This window comes from Ylistrum balloti, unplaced genomic scaffold (genome assembly GCF_031769215.1).
Source record: "Ylistrum balloti isolate Yb309-2 unplaced genomic scaffold, AGI_CSIRO_Ybal_v1 Utg369752, whole genome shotgun sequence".
Taxonomy (NCBI): Eukaryota; Metazoa; Mollusca; class Bivalvia; order Pectinida; family Pectinidae; genus Ylistrum; species Ylistrum balloti.
The window spans coordinates 1,047,013-1,066,953 of NW_026781955.1; the positions used below are offsets into that span (position 1 = coordinate 1,047,013).

General features: G+C 36.3%; 1 protein-coding gene across 1 annotated transcript in view; it reads right to left on the minus strand.

The window, feature by feature from the left end:
- LOC132543314 (tyrosine-protein phosphatase non-receptor type 13-like) overlaps positions 1 to 15,518 on the minus strand; it is a 42,340-nt gene extending 26,822 nt beyond the window's left edge. Inside the window, exon 1 of the mRNA XM_060206803.1 lies at positions 14,857 to 15,518. Within this exon, the coding sequence (XP_060062786.1) occupies positions 14,857 to 15,518 (662 nt within the window). The remainder of the gene's footprint in view (positions 1 to 14,856) is intronic.
- Between the last annotated feature and the right edge of the window lie 4,423 nt (positions 15,519 to 19,941).

The following is a 19,941-nucleotide window of genomic DNA, read 5'->3' on the forward strand; positions in this document are numbered from 1 at the left end:
AGATTTTAAATCTTTGATTCAAACCTGACTTTATGTTTGTTGTGTGTTTATTCCTTTCATAAATCCCATATTATAAAGAAGATGACTAATTGATTAATCTATGGGTTTTACAATGACTATTACCCACTTTCAGGTTTTCAGCAGATGAGCCTGATGAGAAAATAGCTTCATAATTACATATTTAAATAACGGATTCATATGAAAATCTTTCCGTCCAATTTTCATTCATAAAATACAGGTGTGCTAAGTCAAGTAAAGTCAAAAGTCAAAATATGAAAATCTTTCCGTCCAATTTTCATTCATAAAATACAGGTGTGCTAAGTCAAGTAAAGTCAAAAGCAGTGATCTTCTTACCATAATTTTACATGTATATGCATGCTTTATTATTGTATGTCATGAAATGCTATGGGATACAGCACTGCAGTACTTAGCTCAGAGCCAAACTAGGTCATTTGATTCATGATACTTTGTACATTACTTGAAACCTCCAACAACCATGAATTCTTTGAAAATTTTCTTTTTGAAGTTTTCTGTCTTTGACTCTTTCAAAGGCTAAAACAATGGCATGAAAAAGTGTACCTTGAAAGAAAAAATAAGACAACTATATTTTGTTTCAGGAGTTGCAAGGATGGTAGGATGCTTCTGTAAACCAAATTCCCTTGAAATCCATTTACAATTAGTGAAGTTATTGCACAAAAACTGACTGGACAATCAGAAGTGATGATCTTATTTACCAGGATTAAACACAGACGATGTTGGTAGTTCAGCAAGCATGCTGAGGGATAGGAAGATATACTAGCAATGCAGATTTGATAGAAATCCATTCACATTTAGCAAAGTTGCCAAGAGATACCATTTGACCTACTAGAAATTAAGCCTCTGATTGATTATGCATAAATGTTAATGAACAACATCAGTAGTTAAACATAAGCTGGAGGAAGATGTATAAAATATATCCCATTTCTTCTTGGAAACATGGGGGATAAAAGATCCTATTCAGTATGAAAATGAACTAAATATCTCTCCATATAATTGTGATACATGTAAGTTAAAACAATCCCTGTTCCTGTAAAAAAAAATAGCACCACAAGAATAATGAGCATCATTGCACAATTAAATACAGATGCACAAAATCATATTTGCTGAACATTTACTTTTTATAATATTTTATGTTGTTGGAAAGACGTCAAGTGCAGTCTTGTCCAGGTGTGTGAAGGTCATACTGTAAATTAGAAAATGTCTGTAAGACAAGAATGGCCTTGCTTCTATGCAATCAAGGAACTGCTCAGATGTAGAATATGACTGGGTTTCCAACCTGCAGTCAACATTAAATTCCCTAACTTTTGACCTACCAAATGTTATTTTTCACTGAGCAAAATAATTCAATTTTAATGGCCTCCATACACCATACATGCCCCTTCAGCCGTCCAGTCAACCTATCTTTTAAAAACTTACAACTCATTCAATGAAAGTCAGGTAGGGTCATTTTTTTTCTCAAATTTATCATGTATGTAGCACTCTGATCAGGTTCCACACACATTGTCCCAACCCTCTATGGTGGGCTATCAGGATGAAAGGGGCTTTTTACATGGCAAAGAAATGCAACTGACAATTAAATGATCCATTAGTTCACAAGGCAATTGTTCAGCTCTTTCTTCTACACAGTGATTTGATAAAACATTGATAATGGTATGATCATTATGACATATGTCAGAGCTCTTAACTTCTTACGCAACACTTCAACAGTCTTTTTCTTTAAGCTGCTCAAGTGGCTAGGGTCGCAAATCCTTTGCAGTCTTCCAGTTTTTAAACCTTAATCATAAAACCAAAAACCAACCTTGTTTCTTCTGGCAAGTTAATCTATTTGATTTATTTAGTAATTCATTTCAACCCCATAGCAACTGCTCAGAAGCAGGACCCAAATTTTAAATTGATTTAGTAACAGTGTATCTCAATTGCTATACATCTATATTATAGAAACAAAACAAGAGGCCCAGAGGGCCTGTATCACTCACCTGGATCTTTATGACCAACATTACTATATCTGCATATGTTCCACATTTAACACATTTGACCCCTGTGACCTTAACTATGGGTCAAGGTCATTTCTTTTACTTTCTTGGACTTCATAAAAGGAAATACTGGCCAAATATAATGATTCTAGGCTTTTTGATATTTCAGGAAAAATTGTTTAAACATTTTAACACATTTGATTCCTGTGACCTTGCAAATTGGTCAAGGTCATTCCTTTTAACAAACTTTGTAGGACACCATAAGAGGAACAAAGCAGCCTAATATTATGATTCTCATTTAAAAGGTTTTAACACATTTTTACCTCTGTGACCTGATATGGGTCAAGGTCAATTTCTTTTGCAAACTTTCTTGGGCTTCATCAAAGGAACCTTCCAGCCATATATAATGATTCTAGGCCTTCTGGTATTTTGGAAGAAGTCGTTTAAAAGGTTTTAACACATTTGACCTTTGTGACCTTGAATATGTGTCAAGGTCATTTCTTTTCGCAACTTTGTTTGGCTTCATCAAACGAACCTTCCAGCCATATATAATGATTCTAGGCCTTCTGGTATTTTGGAAGAAGTCATTTAAATGTTTTAACACATTTGACCTCTGTGACCTTGAATATGGGTCAAAGTTAATTTTTTTTCCAAACGTTGGGCTTCATCAAAGGAACCTTCCAACCAAATAAAATGATTCTTTGGGCCAGGTGAGCAAACAATGACATATCATGAAAAGGATTTTTGGAATCAAACTCAAATTGGCATTGGGAACTCTAAATCAGAAGACTGCTCTAACCACAGTAAAATGTTCAACCAAGATAATAATTTTTCCCAAACTTTTCCCTGACTTTCATGGAATAATGAAAAACCCTGATTTTTCACTGACCTGGCAACCATGCACGATGTTATACTTTGGTAGATATGAACTAATAAATTTGTTGAGAGTTTCTCAAGATATATAAACATTTAAATTAGGAATGGAATGAGACACCATTGGATAGGAATTACATCCTCTCCCCCTTTCACCCATAGAATGGCAGGGCAAAAATTAAGAGGCCACTTGGGCCTGTATTGCTCACCTGTCTTTGTAAAATTTAAACAAATCTCATCCCTGTGAACTTGAAATTGGATCAAATGCTTTTTTTCTACATGAATTTTAGAGTGATCTGAGAAAATACAATAATGTTTTCTTTAATGTTCAACAAATATTCTTGATCTTCTCTTCTTTTTGAGAAAATAGCACAGTTTGACTTAAAGAAAGAAGTTTGTTTTGGGCTATAAAATAGAACAAAAACAAACACTGAAAGTCATCCAAGATTTAAAAGCATTTGACCAATATGACCTTGAAAGTGAGTCTAGGTCATAATCCAGAAATAAACCTGAAACTCCTTGATCTCAGATTACTACAGGCTAAATATCCTGATTTGGCTGTTTAGGTGAACTGGAAGGAGTTGTTATTTCAACACATTTGACCTTGTGATCATGAAAGTGGATTAAGGTCATTGATCTCAACAAACTAGAAAGCCTTTTACTCTGGCATGCCATAGGTACAATATCTTGAATCTAAGTCGACAAGAAGACATTATTTAAAAGAAAATGAATACAGCAGACACTGACAACAGAGAACAAGCCAAGGCAATACTAACAAAACATATTAAAGTATGAAAAGTTCAGGGTAAGTCTCTTAAAAGCTTTTTTATATAAGCTATATCATTTGAAGAAATGTACAGGAAAATTCAAATAGATAAAAGGTCATTTAAAAAGATATTTAAAGACACTGTTGCCCAAAGTTCTTAACTTTACTATTTCAACAGACCTGTGGGATCGCCACGCAGCAGAATAATCAGCATCATAGATCTATCACAGATCAGACAAACATTTTTAGAGCACTTAAAGTTAAAGATGCAAGATTTTTGCACAAAATAGATAGCTTTACAACTTCTTGAGGCACCCCACAACGGCCTACATACAAAAGGTAATTTCCGCTCAACATGGATATTGTCTGCCTTTTTACTAGTGTAAATTGTGGCAGACCGGTTTTTATCAACTTGACTCCAATAGGCACTTCTAGAGTGATAAACCGAAAGATAAACCAAGATAAAGGATGTGAGGAGCCCTTGAGGGGCAACAATAGAAAGATATAAAATCAAAATGTACCATATTTTAGAAACTCAACTGTCAAAGCTGTTACTAACCTCATGTGTACATAGATTAAATCTGCTTACATTGTGATGGCTTTTAAACCTCGTAAGCTATAACTGAAAACTAGTGCTTTGATTGCCATAGCTTTACTTTTCAACCTTTTGCGAAAATTGTAAACTAGTGTTTAACTTTTCATAGCTTTACTTCAAAACCCCTTTAGCTATAATCATAAACTAGTGTTTCACTTGTCATAGCTTTACTTCAAAATCCCTTTAGCTATAACCATAAACTAGTGTTTCACTTGTCATAGCTTTACTTCCAAACCCCTTTAGCTATAATCATAAACTAGTGTTAAACTTGTCATAGCTTTACTTCCAAACCCCTTTAGCTATAATCATAAACTAGTGTTAAGTTTTCATAGCTTTACTTTCAAACCTCTTTACCTACAACCTTAACCTAGTGTTAATCTTGTCATAGCTTTACTTCCAAACCCCTTTACCTACAACCTTAACCTAGTGTTAATCTTGTCATAGCTTTACTTCCAAACCCCTTTACCTACAACCTTAACCTAGTGTTAATCTTGTCATAGCAAACCCCTACAACCTTAACCTACAACCTTAACCTAGTGTTAATCTTGTCATAGCTTTACTTCCAAACCTCTTTACCTACAACCTTAACCTAGTGTTAATCTTGTCATAGCTTTACTTCCAAACCCCTTTAGCTATAATCATAAACTAGTGATTAACTTGTCATAGCTTTACTTCCAAACCCCTTTAGCTATAATCATAAACTAGTGTTAAGTTTTCATAGCTTTACTTTCAAACCTCTTTACCTACAACCTTAACCTAGTGTTAATCTTGTCATAGCTTTACTTCCAAACCCCTTTACCTACAACCTTAACCTAGTGTTAATCTTGTCATAGCTTTACTTCCAAACCCCTTTACCTACAACCTTAACCTAGTGTTAATCTTGTCATAGCTTTACTTCCAAACCTCTTTACCTACAACCTTAACCTAGTGTTAATCTTGTCATAGCTTTACTTCCAAACCTCTTTACCTACAACCTTAACCTAGTGTTAATCTTGTCATAGCTTTACTTCCAAACCCCTTTAGCTATAATCTTAAACTAGTGTTAATCTTGTCATAGCTTTACTTCCAAACCCCTTTAGCTATAATCATAAACTAGTGTTAAACTTGTCATAGCTTTACTTCCAAATCTCTTTAGCTATAAAAGTTGGTTTACATGAATACAATAACATTGATTTGTATTTAATCGCATTAAAGTGAACACACTTATATAATGGCTTTGTCCAACAAAAGGATATAGCCAATTTAGGGATGGTAATATTACAGGAGACTTATGGATTTACTCTGAAAATTTGTTTCTTCAATGGCATCTTTACCTATACACATTGGCTTGAAAAGTACACCTGTGATACATCACATATTAAATAATTTTACAGCTGGTTGGTCTTTTTCTCAATCAATATTTAAAATTGTTTGAAAAAAATAAGATGAATTCAAACCATTTTTTGATTGTTTAGAGTCCAGAAAGAGTGAGGACAATACAGCAAAACCTGTTTAATATGTTCAACTTCTGAATATAAAGTTGAATAAATGTAATGTATTCACATCCATTTCTTCCTGAATTTCGACAAATATTCAACATGGGAAGTTGTGCCTTAAATTCTGTGGTGAAAATTTGACTCTTTTGTGTGAAAACATGGTATTTGAATTTAATGTACCACAAAAAGGAATTTCATGTTTTTTTCTTTTTTTGTTTGTAAGTGAAGTTGAACAGTATACAAAAACAGCATAAGCCATTACTGGTGGCATTAAACACTGAAACCTTGATGGGCCTCTCCCAGAAAGCCTACATATATTAGCTAACCCCAGGTTGCAAAGATAGAAAGAGGATAGCGATATCTAGGCCTAATTCATCCTGTTTACTAAAGCACCTGTTGTGAGATTGATGCCTTGACAACTCTGAAAATATACATCATCAACCAAAATTAAATATGAGCAATATCTACAAAATTTCATGACATAATATTCTATTTTCACAATCTTTTCCATATTCCATTAAAACTTTCATGATAGTGATAAAATCTTTTTGAAGTTTGATTAATACATAATTATAGTGCAAAATGGAAATCTTCTGTACATTGGATTAATTTCTGTAGATCACTCACTATAGAGTTACTGAAGCACTAGTTATAAAGCAGATTTGTGTTAAGTTAAAAAGTATATCTAAAAGTTTTGAAACACCAGATGGATGTAATAAACCCACACATTTTTAGGTCCACTGGATACACCAAGAATTAGTATGTGATTAAATCATTTTTATTAGTTACGCAAGCTGAATATCTAACAAATTCACAAAAATATGTCATAAATTGTCTCTTTCATTAAATTAAATGTGAAGTAGAAATCAATAAAGTATGAAGTAATTTTAATTACAAACACTGTCATGAAATAGATATACTTAAAGTGTACTAATTTCAGAACTTTTAAATTTTTACAAAAGGCCTTCTGGCAATGATTGTGATTTACCTTCCAATTCTAACCACTACCAGTGTATTGTGATCCTGTCTTTACTGACAAGTTTGTTAGGATTTGTTTTGAGACGGGTTACTATGTAAATTCAAGCTCGACTAAAACCTAGATATACTTAGAGTACAATTGGCTAGGAATCAAACAATTCCTCTTCAAGCTTGGTTTCAGCCTCCTACACAGGCATCATTTTTGCAATAATGACATGTTATATAGGATTGTCTAAGTAACATGTTATGTGTGTTAATCCATCCTTCTTTTTCCTCTATCTCTCCCTTTCTTTCCTTCTCCCTCACTTCTTCCCTCCCTCCCCATCCTCTCTCCTTCCCCTTTCTTTCCATCTCCCTTCCTCTCCTTCCCCATCCCTTCTTCTCTCCTTCCCTTTTCTCTCTACCTCCCTTTCCCTCCCTCTTTCTCTCCCTCCCCTTTTCTCTTTCCCTTCCCCTCCCTTCTTCTTTTCCTTCGATTTTCTTCTTCCCCTTCCTCTCTCCCTCACTTCCTTCTTCTCTTCTTTTCTGAATTTTATCTCTTCCTCACCACCTCCCTTTCCCTCCCTCTTTCTCTCCCTTCCCTTTTCTCTTTCCCTTCCCCTCCATTCTTTTCCTTCCATTCCCTTCTTCCCTCCTTCCCCTTCCTCTCTCCCTCACTCCCTTCTCTTCTTTTCTTAATTCTCGTCTCTTCCTCACCACCTCCCTTCCTCTCCTTCCTGATTCCCTCATCGATAGCTAACTAGATATCTACTTAAACAGTTATAACAACACACTAAAACATACAGATGCTATTTTTTTCAGTGTAAATCTTCACAAATTTATATACCCATACTGCAGGTCATGTGTTAAGTTTTATTATCACTAATATGAATTCTAATCTTACGTGCAAAGTTTTATTTTTGTAAGTTATCAGCAGAACTTAAAATATCAAGGAAATTCAAGATTATTTTTTATTGACTGGGGCAAATTAAGGAAATTTATGATTCAATTAAGACATTTTTTTATTCCTATACTGCAAAGCCATTATGAGTATCATGAATTCAAAAACTATTTTGCCTTGACAAAATCCCTTTTAAAAATGAAAAGCTTTAGCAAAGAGACTTTTTTTACTCGACATTTTGATTCTGGATAAGAAATCTTCCATATATTCAAATTCTATAGTATCTAACTCTGCCATATATTCATAGAGTTACCACTTAATATTAGTAAAACATATTTCACAAATCTGTTTATTAGGAAACTTTTACACAAGTTACCTGATTCAGAGCAGAATGCTCTGCCCTAACACCATTTTAGCAATGAAGACTCCATCTACCATCAGATTCACAGAAAACTGCTGAACCCTTAATCCACAGTCTAATTCAGACTTGTAATTTCAATCCTCTACAACACACTACAATATATGTACTGTAGTGTATCATAGAGAACGTGAATTACAACTCTCATTTATATCAGATAGCTTTAAACCAGTCACATCAATCACATGGCTGTAATCTATGGTGAAAATTTAAGGAAACTTCCAAAAAAATATCTCCCTAATGTCTTTTTGGTGTGATGACTAAATTTGAAGTGACTGGATAATTCAAATCAAACATTCAAATATGCAGTATAGCCAGAGGAAAGATATCTGATTACCTTGTAATAAGAACAATTGTGTGTGTATTACTTACTTAGGAAGATCCATATTGGTTAAATATATCTGCAGTCAGTCATCCATAAAATCTAATTATATCCAACGAGAGAGAACAGCCACTTCATCAATTCTTAAACTCAGGAGCCAAGTCACAATATTTGCCAAAACTGAACACAGTTGGAATATAACTTCTTCCGCCACTCATCCATCAAGATTCATCCACACAAAAAAAAGAAAATGTTCTTTTGCCAGGGTCAGAAAAAACCCATCTTAAAACAGCTTCCTACCAACACATTAATCAACGTCTTTATAGCTACACTGGGGTCACACCGATACCATGACAGGTTTAAAAATACACATCCGATCTTTAATTTATTAACCTGAAAAAGTAGTACTCCATTTCCTACACTTAAAAGATAGGGCATAAGTTTGTGTATCTTACCTTGCTTATCAGAAGACCAATCTCTTTGAGTATCTAACCTCAAGGAAGATGACATGGTAAACATCAGACCTATCACAGATATCAGAGTTTCTTTATATCTCACAAATCAACCAGCTTCCAATGGCTTGTTAGATTGTACAGAAATTTACTTCAACATTTTACTCAATATCAATAATTTTATGTAAATAAACGAACCAATAAAAGAGTTTTTTGACTGATACTTTTTCATGTCTAAAAAGACTTGATAAAAAAGAAAATCAATTGTTTTTGTTTCAACAGATTTAAAAGCTAACAATTCCTGTCAGTAATTCATGATACGTCTATAAATATATATCCAGCCATATATAATTAGATACCATAGAGAACTACTGATGTAGATTTATTGATACTGGTCATAGAGCAGTTCCTCAGATTGATGGTTTTCTTGCTGATCTTAACAAAATTTATCAATTAAGCAAGTTTCAAAATTAATCAATTAAGCAAAATTCTAGTTTTCAACAAAGTGTTTGTACTAGAAGGTTGCAGTCCTTCGCTGCTTGTCAACAGAGATGTTAACGAGTCACAACAACTAAACCAGTACTTAATTGGAGTAAAACACTTTAAATTTCTTCAATGATTGACCTTGACCTATTTTAAGCATTGCAGAGGTCACAGATTTTGCTAAACATGATGAAAATATTGTTAATCAATATCAAAACAAAAGAAATTGTACTTTCATCACAAATATGCTTATTTGACTTTATGCATTAAAGAAAAGACTATAGGGCCATGCTACATCCTTTTAAAATCCATTGAAGTGAATATTGTTAATTTCCTTCGAAAGCTTGAGAAGATGATTTGATATGTTAAGTAAACACGACTGGCAGTGCTAGATATTGGGGAACAGAATTGGCAGTGGAAGATGATGGCTGGATAATGGGGTAACTGTGTTAGTGATGGCAGAAGTGTCATAAATATAACCGGTTCAAGTATATAAAGTCTGGACTCTGCAACACATATGCAATATTACGTTTAAACTTTGACATGGTTATTCTATATTGGCCAACAAGAGACAAGTCTGACCCAAGACCATTAATCTAAACTAGATGTAAAATGCCAAAAAGCATTTTATGTTTTCTTTTGAAACGGTTTGCTGAACTTGGTAACCTTCTTATAGCAGCAGAGTGCAGAGTGCTTCTGTAGTACTAGGGTAGTTTTTGGCCAGGTACAGAGACAAACAAAAGCAGCTGTGAGGTCGATAGATTTTTCTTTTATATCATTATGTACCAACCAATGTAAACAAAGATGTTCCTTTTCTTATCTGTTTGTACAATTGAAAGTGTACAATGATACCTTTGAAATATTTGATGTACCACACAAAGACATCAAAATTCACATTTTTATCTCTACTATTGTCGATCATTTCATGCTAAACACAACATTAATTATCAAATAGAACATGAACATCAAAAGTCAACATTTGCTGACATCCACTATGTTCCTGATTTTTGGACAATGTTCAGTTTCTCCATGAACATGTTCCTATACAGCAAACATCAGCTAGGGGATAGGATTACAATTGGGTTCAATGATCTCCCATTCTGGACTATCTCTAAAGTACTTTACAAACCCTACAACTTCATTCATCATATTTCAGGATAAGCCGAACTCATTTATGTATCTCTTTGATGGGGTGTTCTCCTGAGTGTGTCTGCCTGTAAACACTCCTGACTAAGTCCCTTGGAAGCCGCATTTGGCAGACTGTTAATGCCACCAACACACAGTGACTTTGCATCTATCAAACGGCTGTCCCATCTAACTATTACATTTTTGATCAAAAGTCTTTTTTTTTTTTACTGTGAATTAAAATATGGTTACATGATATTGAGAATACATGACAAGCTAAATATACCAATTTAACAGTCATCATTTTACGACCAAACCATCAGAAAATGCTCAATAACCTGTAATGTGATTATTTTAATTAGCATATTTTATCAACAAATCACGTTTTGGGTTAGACAGCAGTTAGATTTTATCGTAGCAACTGACTTATTCATAAACTACCTGATGCTCATGAGATTTGACTTTGCTTGCCTGTTTTTAACTGACTTGCTTAAATGATACAAGTAACATAACTATTGCTAATAGTGCTCTCACAATGACATATTCATATTTATCTTAACATCTTCATGGAAATATTTAGACATCCCAAAACAGGAAACAATGTCATGTCATGTGCCGACAAACAAATCAGAATTTACAAGGCATATTCAGATATGCAAAAACACATTTAGAAAATAATTTTCTTTTGACAGCTTGAATAGAAACCAGGTTGAGAACCTTGTTAAGGCAGCTTGTTTTACTGGCCTGAACCAAAGACCTTATCCGCAGGTCAAGCAGGTTATGGAACAAGTTGTACACCAAGGAGGTGTTGATGAGGATAACATCACAAGATCTAGGTCAATAAACAATATCAAATGTCTTGTATCTTGCAGAAGACTTCCTGTAGTGGGATACCATATGTAGTGTAGTTTGTATCAGATACCCTGTAGTTTGTATCAGATACCCTGTAGTGTAGTTTGTATCAGATAACCTGTAGTGTAGTTTATATCTTTGTATCAGCTACCCTGTAGTTTATATGATATCCTGTAGTGTAGTTTGTATCAGATATCCTGTAGTGTAGTTTGTATCAGATAACCTGTAGTGTAGTTTGTATCAAATATCCTGTAGTGTAGTTTGTATCAGATACCCTGTAGTGTAGTTTATATCTTTGTATCAGCTATCCTGTAGTGTAGTTTTTATCAGAAACCCTGTAGTGTAGTTTATATCAGATATCCTGTAGTGTAGTTTGTATCAGATAACCTGTAGTGTAGTTTGTATCAGATAACCTGTAGTGTAGTTTATATCTTTGTATCAGCTACCCTGTAGTGTAGTTTATATCAGATATCCTGTAGTGTAGTTTGTATCAGATATCCTGTAGTGTAGTTTGTATCAGATAACCTGTAGTGTAGTTTGTATCAAATATCCTGTAGTGTAGTTTGTATCAGATACCCTGTAGTGTAGTTTATATCAGATATCCTGTAGTGTAGTTTTTATCAGATAACCTGTAGTGTAGTTTGTATCAGATATCCTGTAGTGTAGTTTGTATCAGATAACCTGTAGTGTAGTTTGTATCAAATATCCTATAGTGTAGTTTGTATCAGATACCCTGTAGTGTAGTTTATATCTTTGTATCAGCTATCCTGTAGTGTAGTTTGTATCAGAAACCCTGTAGTGTAGTTTATATCAGATATCCTGTAGTGTAGTTTGTATCAGAAACCCTGTAGTGTAGTTTGTATCAGATAACCTGTAGTGTAGTTTGTATCAGATATCCTGTAGTTTGTATCAGATACCCTGTAGTGTAGTTTATATCAGATATCCTGTAGTGTAGTTTGTATCAGATAACCTGTAGTGTAGTTTGTATCAGATACCATGTAGTGTAGTTTATATCTTTGTATCAGATACCATGTAGTTTGTATCAGATATTTTACAACATTAGATCAGATACAAATGTGTGTATCAGATATATTGTATGTATTTGTGTTAGATATATGTAGTGTAGTTTATAATATTTTGTAAACTATACAGCTAGGAACAGATGCTACAAGGAAGAAAAATTGACTAGCTATCAGATGGGACAGAAAGAGGCCAAAAACTCTGATCGGGCCACATGAGGCATTATCAAAATCTTAATATTTAAGATACAAAACAATAACTTACTTCTCATCTAAATTTCAGTTCTGCATATATGGATGACAGCAAAATTTTCAAACCACAAAAGTGAACTACACCATCTGCCCCTCACTACATTACAGTTTTAGAACTGACTTTGGTCAGACACATAAAACAGTTATATATTGACCTTAGTAGCCAATTCATACATAAAAACAAGATTACTGCACCAGTTCAAAGGGTCAGGTTTGTTTAACCATCTAGAGGGTAATCTGAATGGCCATAAACCTGCCCATGTATCATTCTTTCTCCTGTCAAAATGAGAATTGATGCATGTATTTCTGCCAGCATCAGTGACCTGTTTAATTCTGAATGACTGATTTGATATTTCACCACAGCTGGAATCTGATGACTGATCAGAGCAAGTTATACTGTGATGGCACCCCGGGCACCAGATTCATAATTACAGATAGTAAACACAGAATTACATGAGCAGCATATGAGCATTCAGAGTCACACTAACAGGGGCACTGAATTACAGGGGGGATACAAACCAACAGGGAAACCCAATACACACTGACGGAGAACCAGATACAAACTGAATGGAAAATCAGATACACACTGATAGGGACATCAGATACACACTGACAGGGACATCAGACACTGACAGGGACATCAGATACACCCTGACAGGGACATCAGACACTGACAGGGACATCAGACACTGACAGGGACATCAGACACTGACAGGGACATCAGACACTGACAGGGACATCAGATACACAGGGACATCAGATACACACTGACAGGGACATCAGACACTGACAGGGACATCAGATACACCCTGACAGGGACATCAGATACACACTGACAGGGACATCAGACACTGACAGGGACATCAGATACACACTGACAGGGACATCAGACACTGACAGGGACATCAGATACACCCTGACAGGGACATCAGATACACACTGACAGGGATATCATATACACATTGGCAGGGGCACCAGATACACACTGATAGGGGCACCAGATACACACTGATTGGGACATCAGATACACCCTGACAGGGACATCAGATACACTGACAGGGACATTAGATACACACTAATAGGGACATCAGATACACACTGACAGGGACATCAGATACACACTGATAGGGGCACCAGATACACACTGACAGGGACATCAGATACACACTGATAGGGGCACCAGATACACACTGACAGGGACATCAGATACACCCTGACAGGGACATTGATACACACAGGGACATCAGATACACATACACACTACACAGATAGGGGCACCAGATACACAACCTCAGATACACACTTACAAGATACACACTGACAGGGATACACACCATCAGGGACACCAGACACACATTGATTGGTGCACCAGACACACACTTGCTGGGACACTAGATATGGATTCATTTTGAAAACAACAAATAGTTTTTATCATCATGAACACACCTATTGCCTATGACTGCAATTACTTGGGATATCAGAGTGGCACCAATGTTGGCTCCCTGTAATGCCCCACCCCCTTTCCCACTTAACCTATTCAGCAATCTAAACATACTGCACAGAAGATGGCCGTCACCCCCTATCCCACCCACCATCATAAAACACTCAGACATCTGCAGGTCTCTACAGCAATTATCTGTTTTCATTTTTATGAGGTTCTATAGGTCAGATGGTACATGCATTTCAAAAAAGTATCCATATAAATAAAACTTCAGTTTTCTCAAAACAGTTTGACTTCTTCACAGGAAAACTATGAATGTTATAAGTTGATGTTGTAAGTGATTTAGCACAACAGCAAAAAGACCAAATTTCACATTTAAACAGATGCTGATTTGCTGATGTCTTAGAAATGATATAAAAAGTTCAGTTTATGACTCCTTATTCAAATTCATTGCTTTTATAGTATTAATACAATAATAAATTTGTGTCAGTTGTAATAAAACTACATTTCTGGGGCTGTCATGTTTGATAGCTAATCCTTATATTAACGATGCAGTACATGTACATATCATGTGTTTTAAATATCTATTACCATAATGTGAAACTTTTACAAAAAGCTTTTTTGGCCATCCTGTACTTAAATAAAACAACACCTAGCTAAAAATTATTGCTTAACATTGAAAGTGTATTAGGGATACAAGGTCAAGGCCATGCAAGCTACATATAAATTGTATTTTTGTCTGACCTACCTCAGTTAATTATTGGGTGTCAATCAAAGACACTGGTATGGTAGTATATGTTCTGAACACTTGCTGGTGTGGTAGTGTTACACTAGAGATTACTGGGTTTGATAATTAGTGTGGTGGGTTATACAGCTGGCTAACATGGAGCCAGAAGGCAATGCTTTATCTCACCTTGCGCTATTAATTGTTTCCTTTTCCAAAGGCCATTCATTCACTGCCAGGATTTCATCATTGACCTGTATCAAGCCATTTTTCTGAGCTAGGCTTCCATCTTTAATTAAAACTACTTTTACCACATTCACGTTTTGCCTATATAAAGTGATGCCCTCCTTCACACATCCCACGTAACTGTCACTCTTTAATCGACTTTCTGTCCGTTGAAAACCATTTTTATCTGAAGTATTCACACTTCCATTTAACTCCTGAATATCTCCAGCATCTAGAATAATTCCAAGGTCTTGTCCATTGGTTTTCTCAAACTCTACTTTAAAAATCTGATCTTTTCTTGGAGGCTTAGCTGGGGGTGGTGTTTTTTCTCGTGGTTTGTCCCTTTTCTCATAAATCCTCTTTAAACTTGATACTCTACCTTTCTCTAACATGACAGCCTCCGTCTCTGTATTAAATAATTTAGCTTTCCCATTGACTGTTGTATTTTCATCTTGGGCATGTGTTTTATGTTCAGAACTAAATCTGAACCTTGGAGTTTTTGTCATTCTTCCAAGACTTCCTTGCCTTATAAGTTTTTCTGATGACTTCAAATCCATTGAACCACTTGATGAAGAAACACTTGGAAACTTCTTAAATTTGTTAAAATATGATCTCAGTGTATCCATTGCTGTAGGTAAAATGTTGTTTATGTGTGAAAGTCCAGTTGATGTCCAAATGATGTTTATCTGAGAAATTCCGCGAAGATATCAAAATATAGGTAAAATTTCCATATCAACGGTAGATCGATGATGTGTACTGGCAACAGATGTCCAACACCGTGATTACTCATTTGCTGGGGGCTACTTGAAGCTGCCACGATTCTAGATCTCCTGTCGTCTGCTCCAGGTAAACATTGAGTTAAACTCGGCCGTCTGCCTTCTCACCTGGTGTCAGATCAGACAGATTTTCGCCATGTGGTTATTGAGTAAGGGAGTAAACGGAAGTCGCGTGCCGATAAAAGATGGGCTCCGAAAATTCGTTAACAAATTGCTTGTCAATTGAAGTACACAGCTGATTGCCTCTGCGGAATGTCCATATACCCACACATTTGCATTGAGAGGCTTAGAGACACCCAAACTAGCCACCGTGGAATGTTAAATAGTTAAAGTCTTACCTCTCATCCGCAAATATTAGAGTTTATCCTTGCCTCCGGACAAACATTTATAATCCAATTAAAATGACAGCAATTAAATGAATCGAAATCACCGACTCTACAGAGCACAGCCAGCACGTGCATCGATCGAAAGCCCATGTGACGTCACATAGTTAACGAAGTTTCGCTTTGTGAAGTATGTCAAGTATACACTCCCCTAGCTTTTTAAAATAAAACAGATATACAAATACTTTTGTTGCGTTCCGCTTGGCTGGTCAACATATATATCCTGTCGGTTATTGTACTTTATAGACTCCGGTGTAACTGTTAACGGGGAGCGGTGTGTTATGGATAATGTATTCTATCGCTCTATATCTCATATGTGAACACCAAATGACAACTTGACCGTCTGCTTCAGCAACAGTCACAACGTCTCTGATTGGCTAAACAACCGTACAAATATTCAGTTCAACCACTCAAACAATCCAACACATAAAACGTTTCTCAAGCCGTCGCTTTGTTTGGAATCACACGCGCGCTAAAATCTACTGACATGATTTTTTTCCACAAAAAAAAAAACGTCTGCAAGTTGGACAAGGCGCCGAGATGTTGTCTTAAAAGGCATCGAATTTCACAAACTGACACGTTGATAGAAAAGGGAGTGCAGCGTTTTTTGAAATTCAAACTTGTTGCAATATTTATATAAAGAGATGATTGTAGACTAAATACGTACGCTACAACTTATCTATAGTTCTGATGCTGGTTGTTCCGTTGGGATGGACCAAGGAAACAATGTTTACAAAAGTTACTTTGTGTTTACATCAATACTGTTGAACAACCACAGACTTAGATTATACCACGAACCTTATACACATTTACCATATCAAACATCGTAATTAGCTCTACAGTGTATGTCCGTTAAACCCGTGGTAGGTTCATCTCAAAAGTACATCTAATATTTGTTTGGTTTTCGTTGAGATGATAATTTTTGTAAATTACTACTTTAATTTTTAGAACAAATGGTTTAAACACGCGTACCAGACTGTGGCTGCGTTGTGGTGAAGATAACCAAACTTTGGACTAGGAATCAGCTTTCCTCGGAACTTCTGCCGCACACTTTGTTTATTTGTTAGCTACTATTTTGTATACATATAACTATTAGACGAAACAAATTTACTTTTGAAGTGGTCCATTTCTGCTATGTTCACCTCTTATGTAAATCAAACACACGTGTAACCTGAAAACCTGTATAAGCAGACTTGTGCCTTACTGTCTATACACTCCTATTCCGTTTCGGACCGTGGAAGGGTTTGGGGTCACCTGTCGGCCACGTGGGCTTTCCACGGGTACTCCAGTTTCCTTCAGTAAGAATCCCCTGGTATTTAACATGGAGCAAAGGGCAATTAGCGTAAGTTATAGCTTGTTTCGCAGTTGCCGTGAAGAAGATAATGTTTCATTGTTAACCAAAGTCTATAGTGGAAACCTGTCTATTCCGGATGCCTTCGATGACATTCGGTTGAAACAGGTTTCTTGATGACCACGAGATCCTTTCTGTCACACTTAGTTTGGTATTACTAATCTAGACAAAACAAAAAAAAAACATGTATTTCCCACGATCTTCTGACGTTTTAAAGACAGAATTCGGCTGTGAAATGATTTACTTGTTACAGTGAAACTTCAGTCTTAATTTCATAAATATGACCGAGAGTGCGCGCGCCGGGTCTCCCATTATCGAAGATAGGACAATAATCATAACGATGGTCATAAAACAATTGTTTGGGTTTTGGGAGAAAATAAGAACAATTAACAGAAAAATGTCCCTTTTATAAGTGAAACCCAAGCAACTGTGGGCATACAAGTAGTATCCGTATTGCTTAGAATGTGGTCTTCTCTTTTACTTGTAATTGACATTTGTCTACATTTTGTAATACAGAACCTACCAAGGACAGTAAACTGTAAATTTATAATTCCGGCCTTCGCAAGGAACCCCCTATATCTGCTCAAACCCCGAAACAAGTCCTTTCTAGGGGAAATTCCCATCTCTGACACAGAACCCTCTTTCTAGCAGAGTTCTCGCCCCGACACAAGACCCTTTCTGTAGAAGTTCTGAGTTCTGACCCTAGTTCTCACCATTGACATGAAACTTAATGGGGAAATTCCCACCCCTGGCCTCTGACACGGAACCATTCTGAAGTAGTTCTGATCTCTGAAACGGAACCTTTGTGAGGAAGTTCTTATCACTGACATGGAACCCTTGTGAGGAAGTTTCTATCTCTGACACGGAACCTTTGTGAGGAAGTTTCTATCACTGACACGGAACTTTTCTGAGGAAGTTTCTATCACTGACACGGAGGAAGTTCTGAACTCTGACACGGAACTTTTCTGAGGAAATTCTGATATCGGACACGGAACCCTCTTTCTAGCAAAGTTCCCGCCCCGACACAAGACCCTTACTGGAGAAGTTCCGAGTTCTGACCCTAGTTCTCACCATTGACAAGAAACTTAATGGGGAAATTCCCACCCCTGGCCTCTGACACGGAACCATTCTGAAGTAGTTCTGATCTCTGAAACGGAACCTTTGTGAGGAAGTTCTTATCACTGACATGGAACCCTTGTGAGGAAGTTTCTATCACTGACACGGAACTTTTCTGAGGAAGTTTCTATCACTGACACGGAGGAAGTTCTGAACTCTGACACGGAACTTTTCTGAGGAAATTCTGATATCGGACACGGAACCCTCTTTCTAGCAAAGTTCCCGCCCCGACACAAGACCCTTACTGGAGAAGTTCCGAGTTCTGACCCTAGTTCTCACCATTGACACGAAACTTAATGGGAAAATTCCCACCACTGGCGTCATTTTGGGGAAGATCCGCCTCTGACACGGAACCATTCTGAAGTAGTTCTGATCTCTGACACGGGGCGTTTCTTGGGACATTCTGATATCGGACACGGAACCGTTCTGAGGAAGTTCTTATCACTGACACGGAACCGTTCTGAGGAAGTTTTTATCATTGACATGGAACCTCTCTGAAGTAGTTCTGATCTCTGACACGGGGCGTTTCTTAGGACATTCTGATATCGAACACGGAACCTTTCTGAGGAAGTTCTTATCACTGACTCGGAACCTTTCTGAGGAAGTTTCTATCTCTGACACGAAACATTTGTGAGGAAGTTTCTATCTCTGACACGGAACCTTTCTGAGGAAGTTCTTATCACTGACACGGAACCTTTCTGAGGAAGTTTCTATCACTGTCATGGAACCTTTGTGAGGAAGTTTCTATCTCTGACACGGAACCTTTGTGAGGAAGTTTCTATCACTGACACGGAACCTTTGTGAGGAAGTTTCTATCACTGACACGGAACCTTTGTGAGGAAGTTTCTATCACTGACACGGAACCTTTCTGAGGAAGTTAGATAGTTTAGATAGTAAATGAACCTCTATACAAAGGCCACCTGTGTATAAAGCCACTTCCTTCCTCTTTTGCATGGCTTTTAAAGGCAAATCTGACTGTATCACAATAGGTGTGGTAAACATAACTAAGGATTACAAAGGTGCATCTTGTATTCGGCATCTAATCGTAACTGTTAATACTTTGTTAGATATCATTGGGGGTTGATATGCCAGAGATTATCATAATGTCGATCTTATTTTGATTGAATGGTGAAAGCATTGCAGACATGTGGTAATCATAATTGAGATAATAATTTTTTCTTAGTTTTCAATAAAGGTGATCAAATAGAGTTTAGTCTTATTAATATCAACTAGGCTATGGAACAAAATGAATTGACTAACAAATTAGCAGTTATAAGACAAACCATCAGGACATGTGGCTTTTCAGGAACTATGACACATCTGGCCAACTGTGTGTGTTTATAGTTAGTGAAGTGAACTTATTTGAACAAGTTCAGATTTGACTGCTTGTAAATCCAACAAAAAATCCCATTAACAACAATAA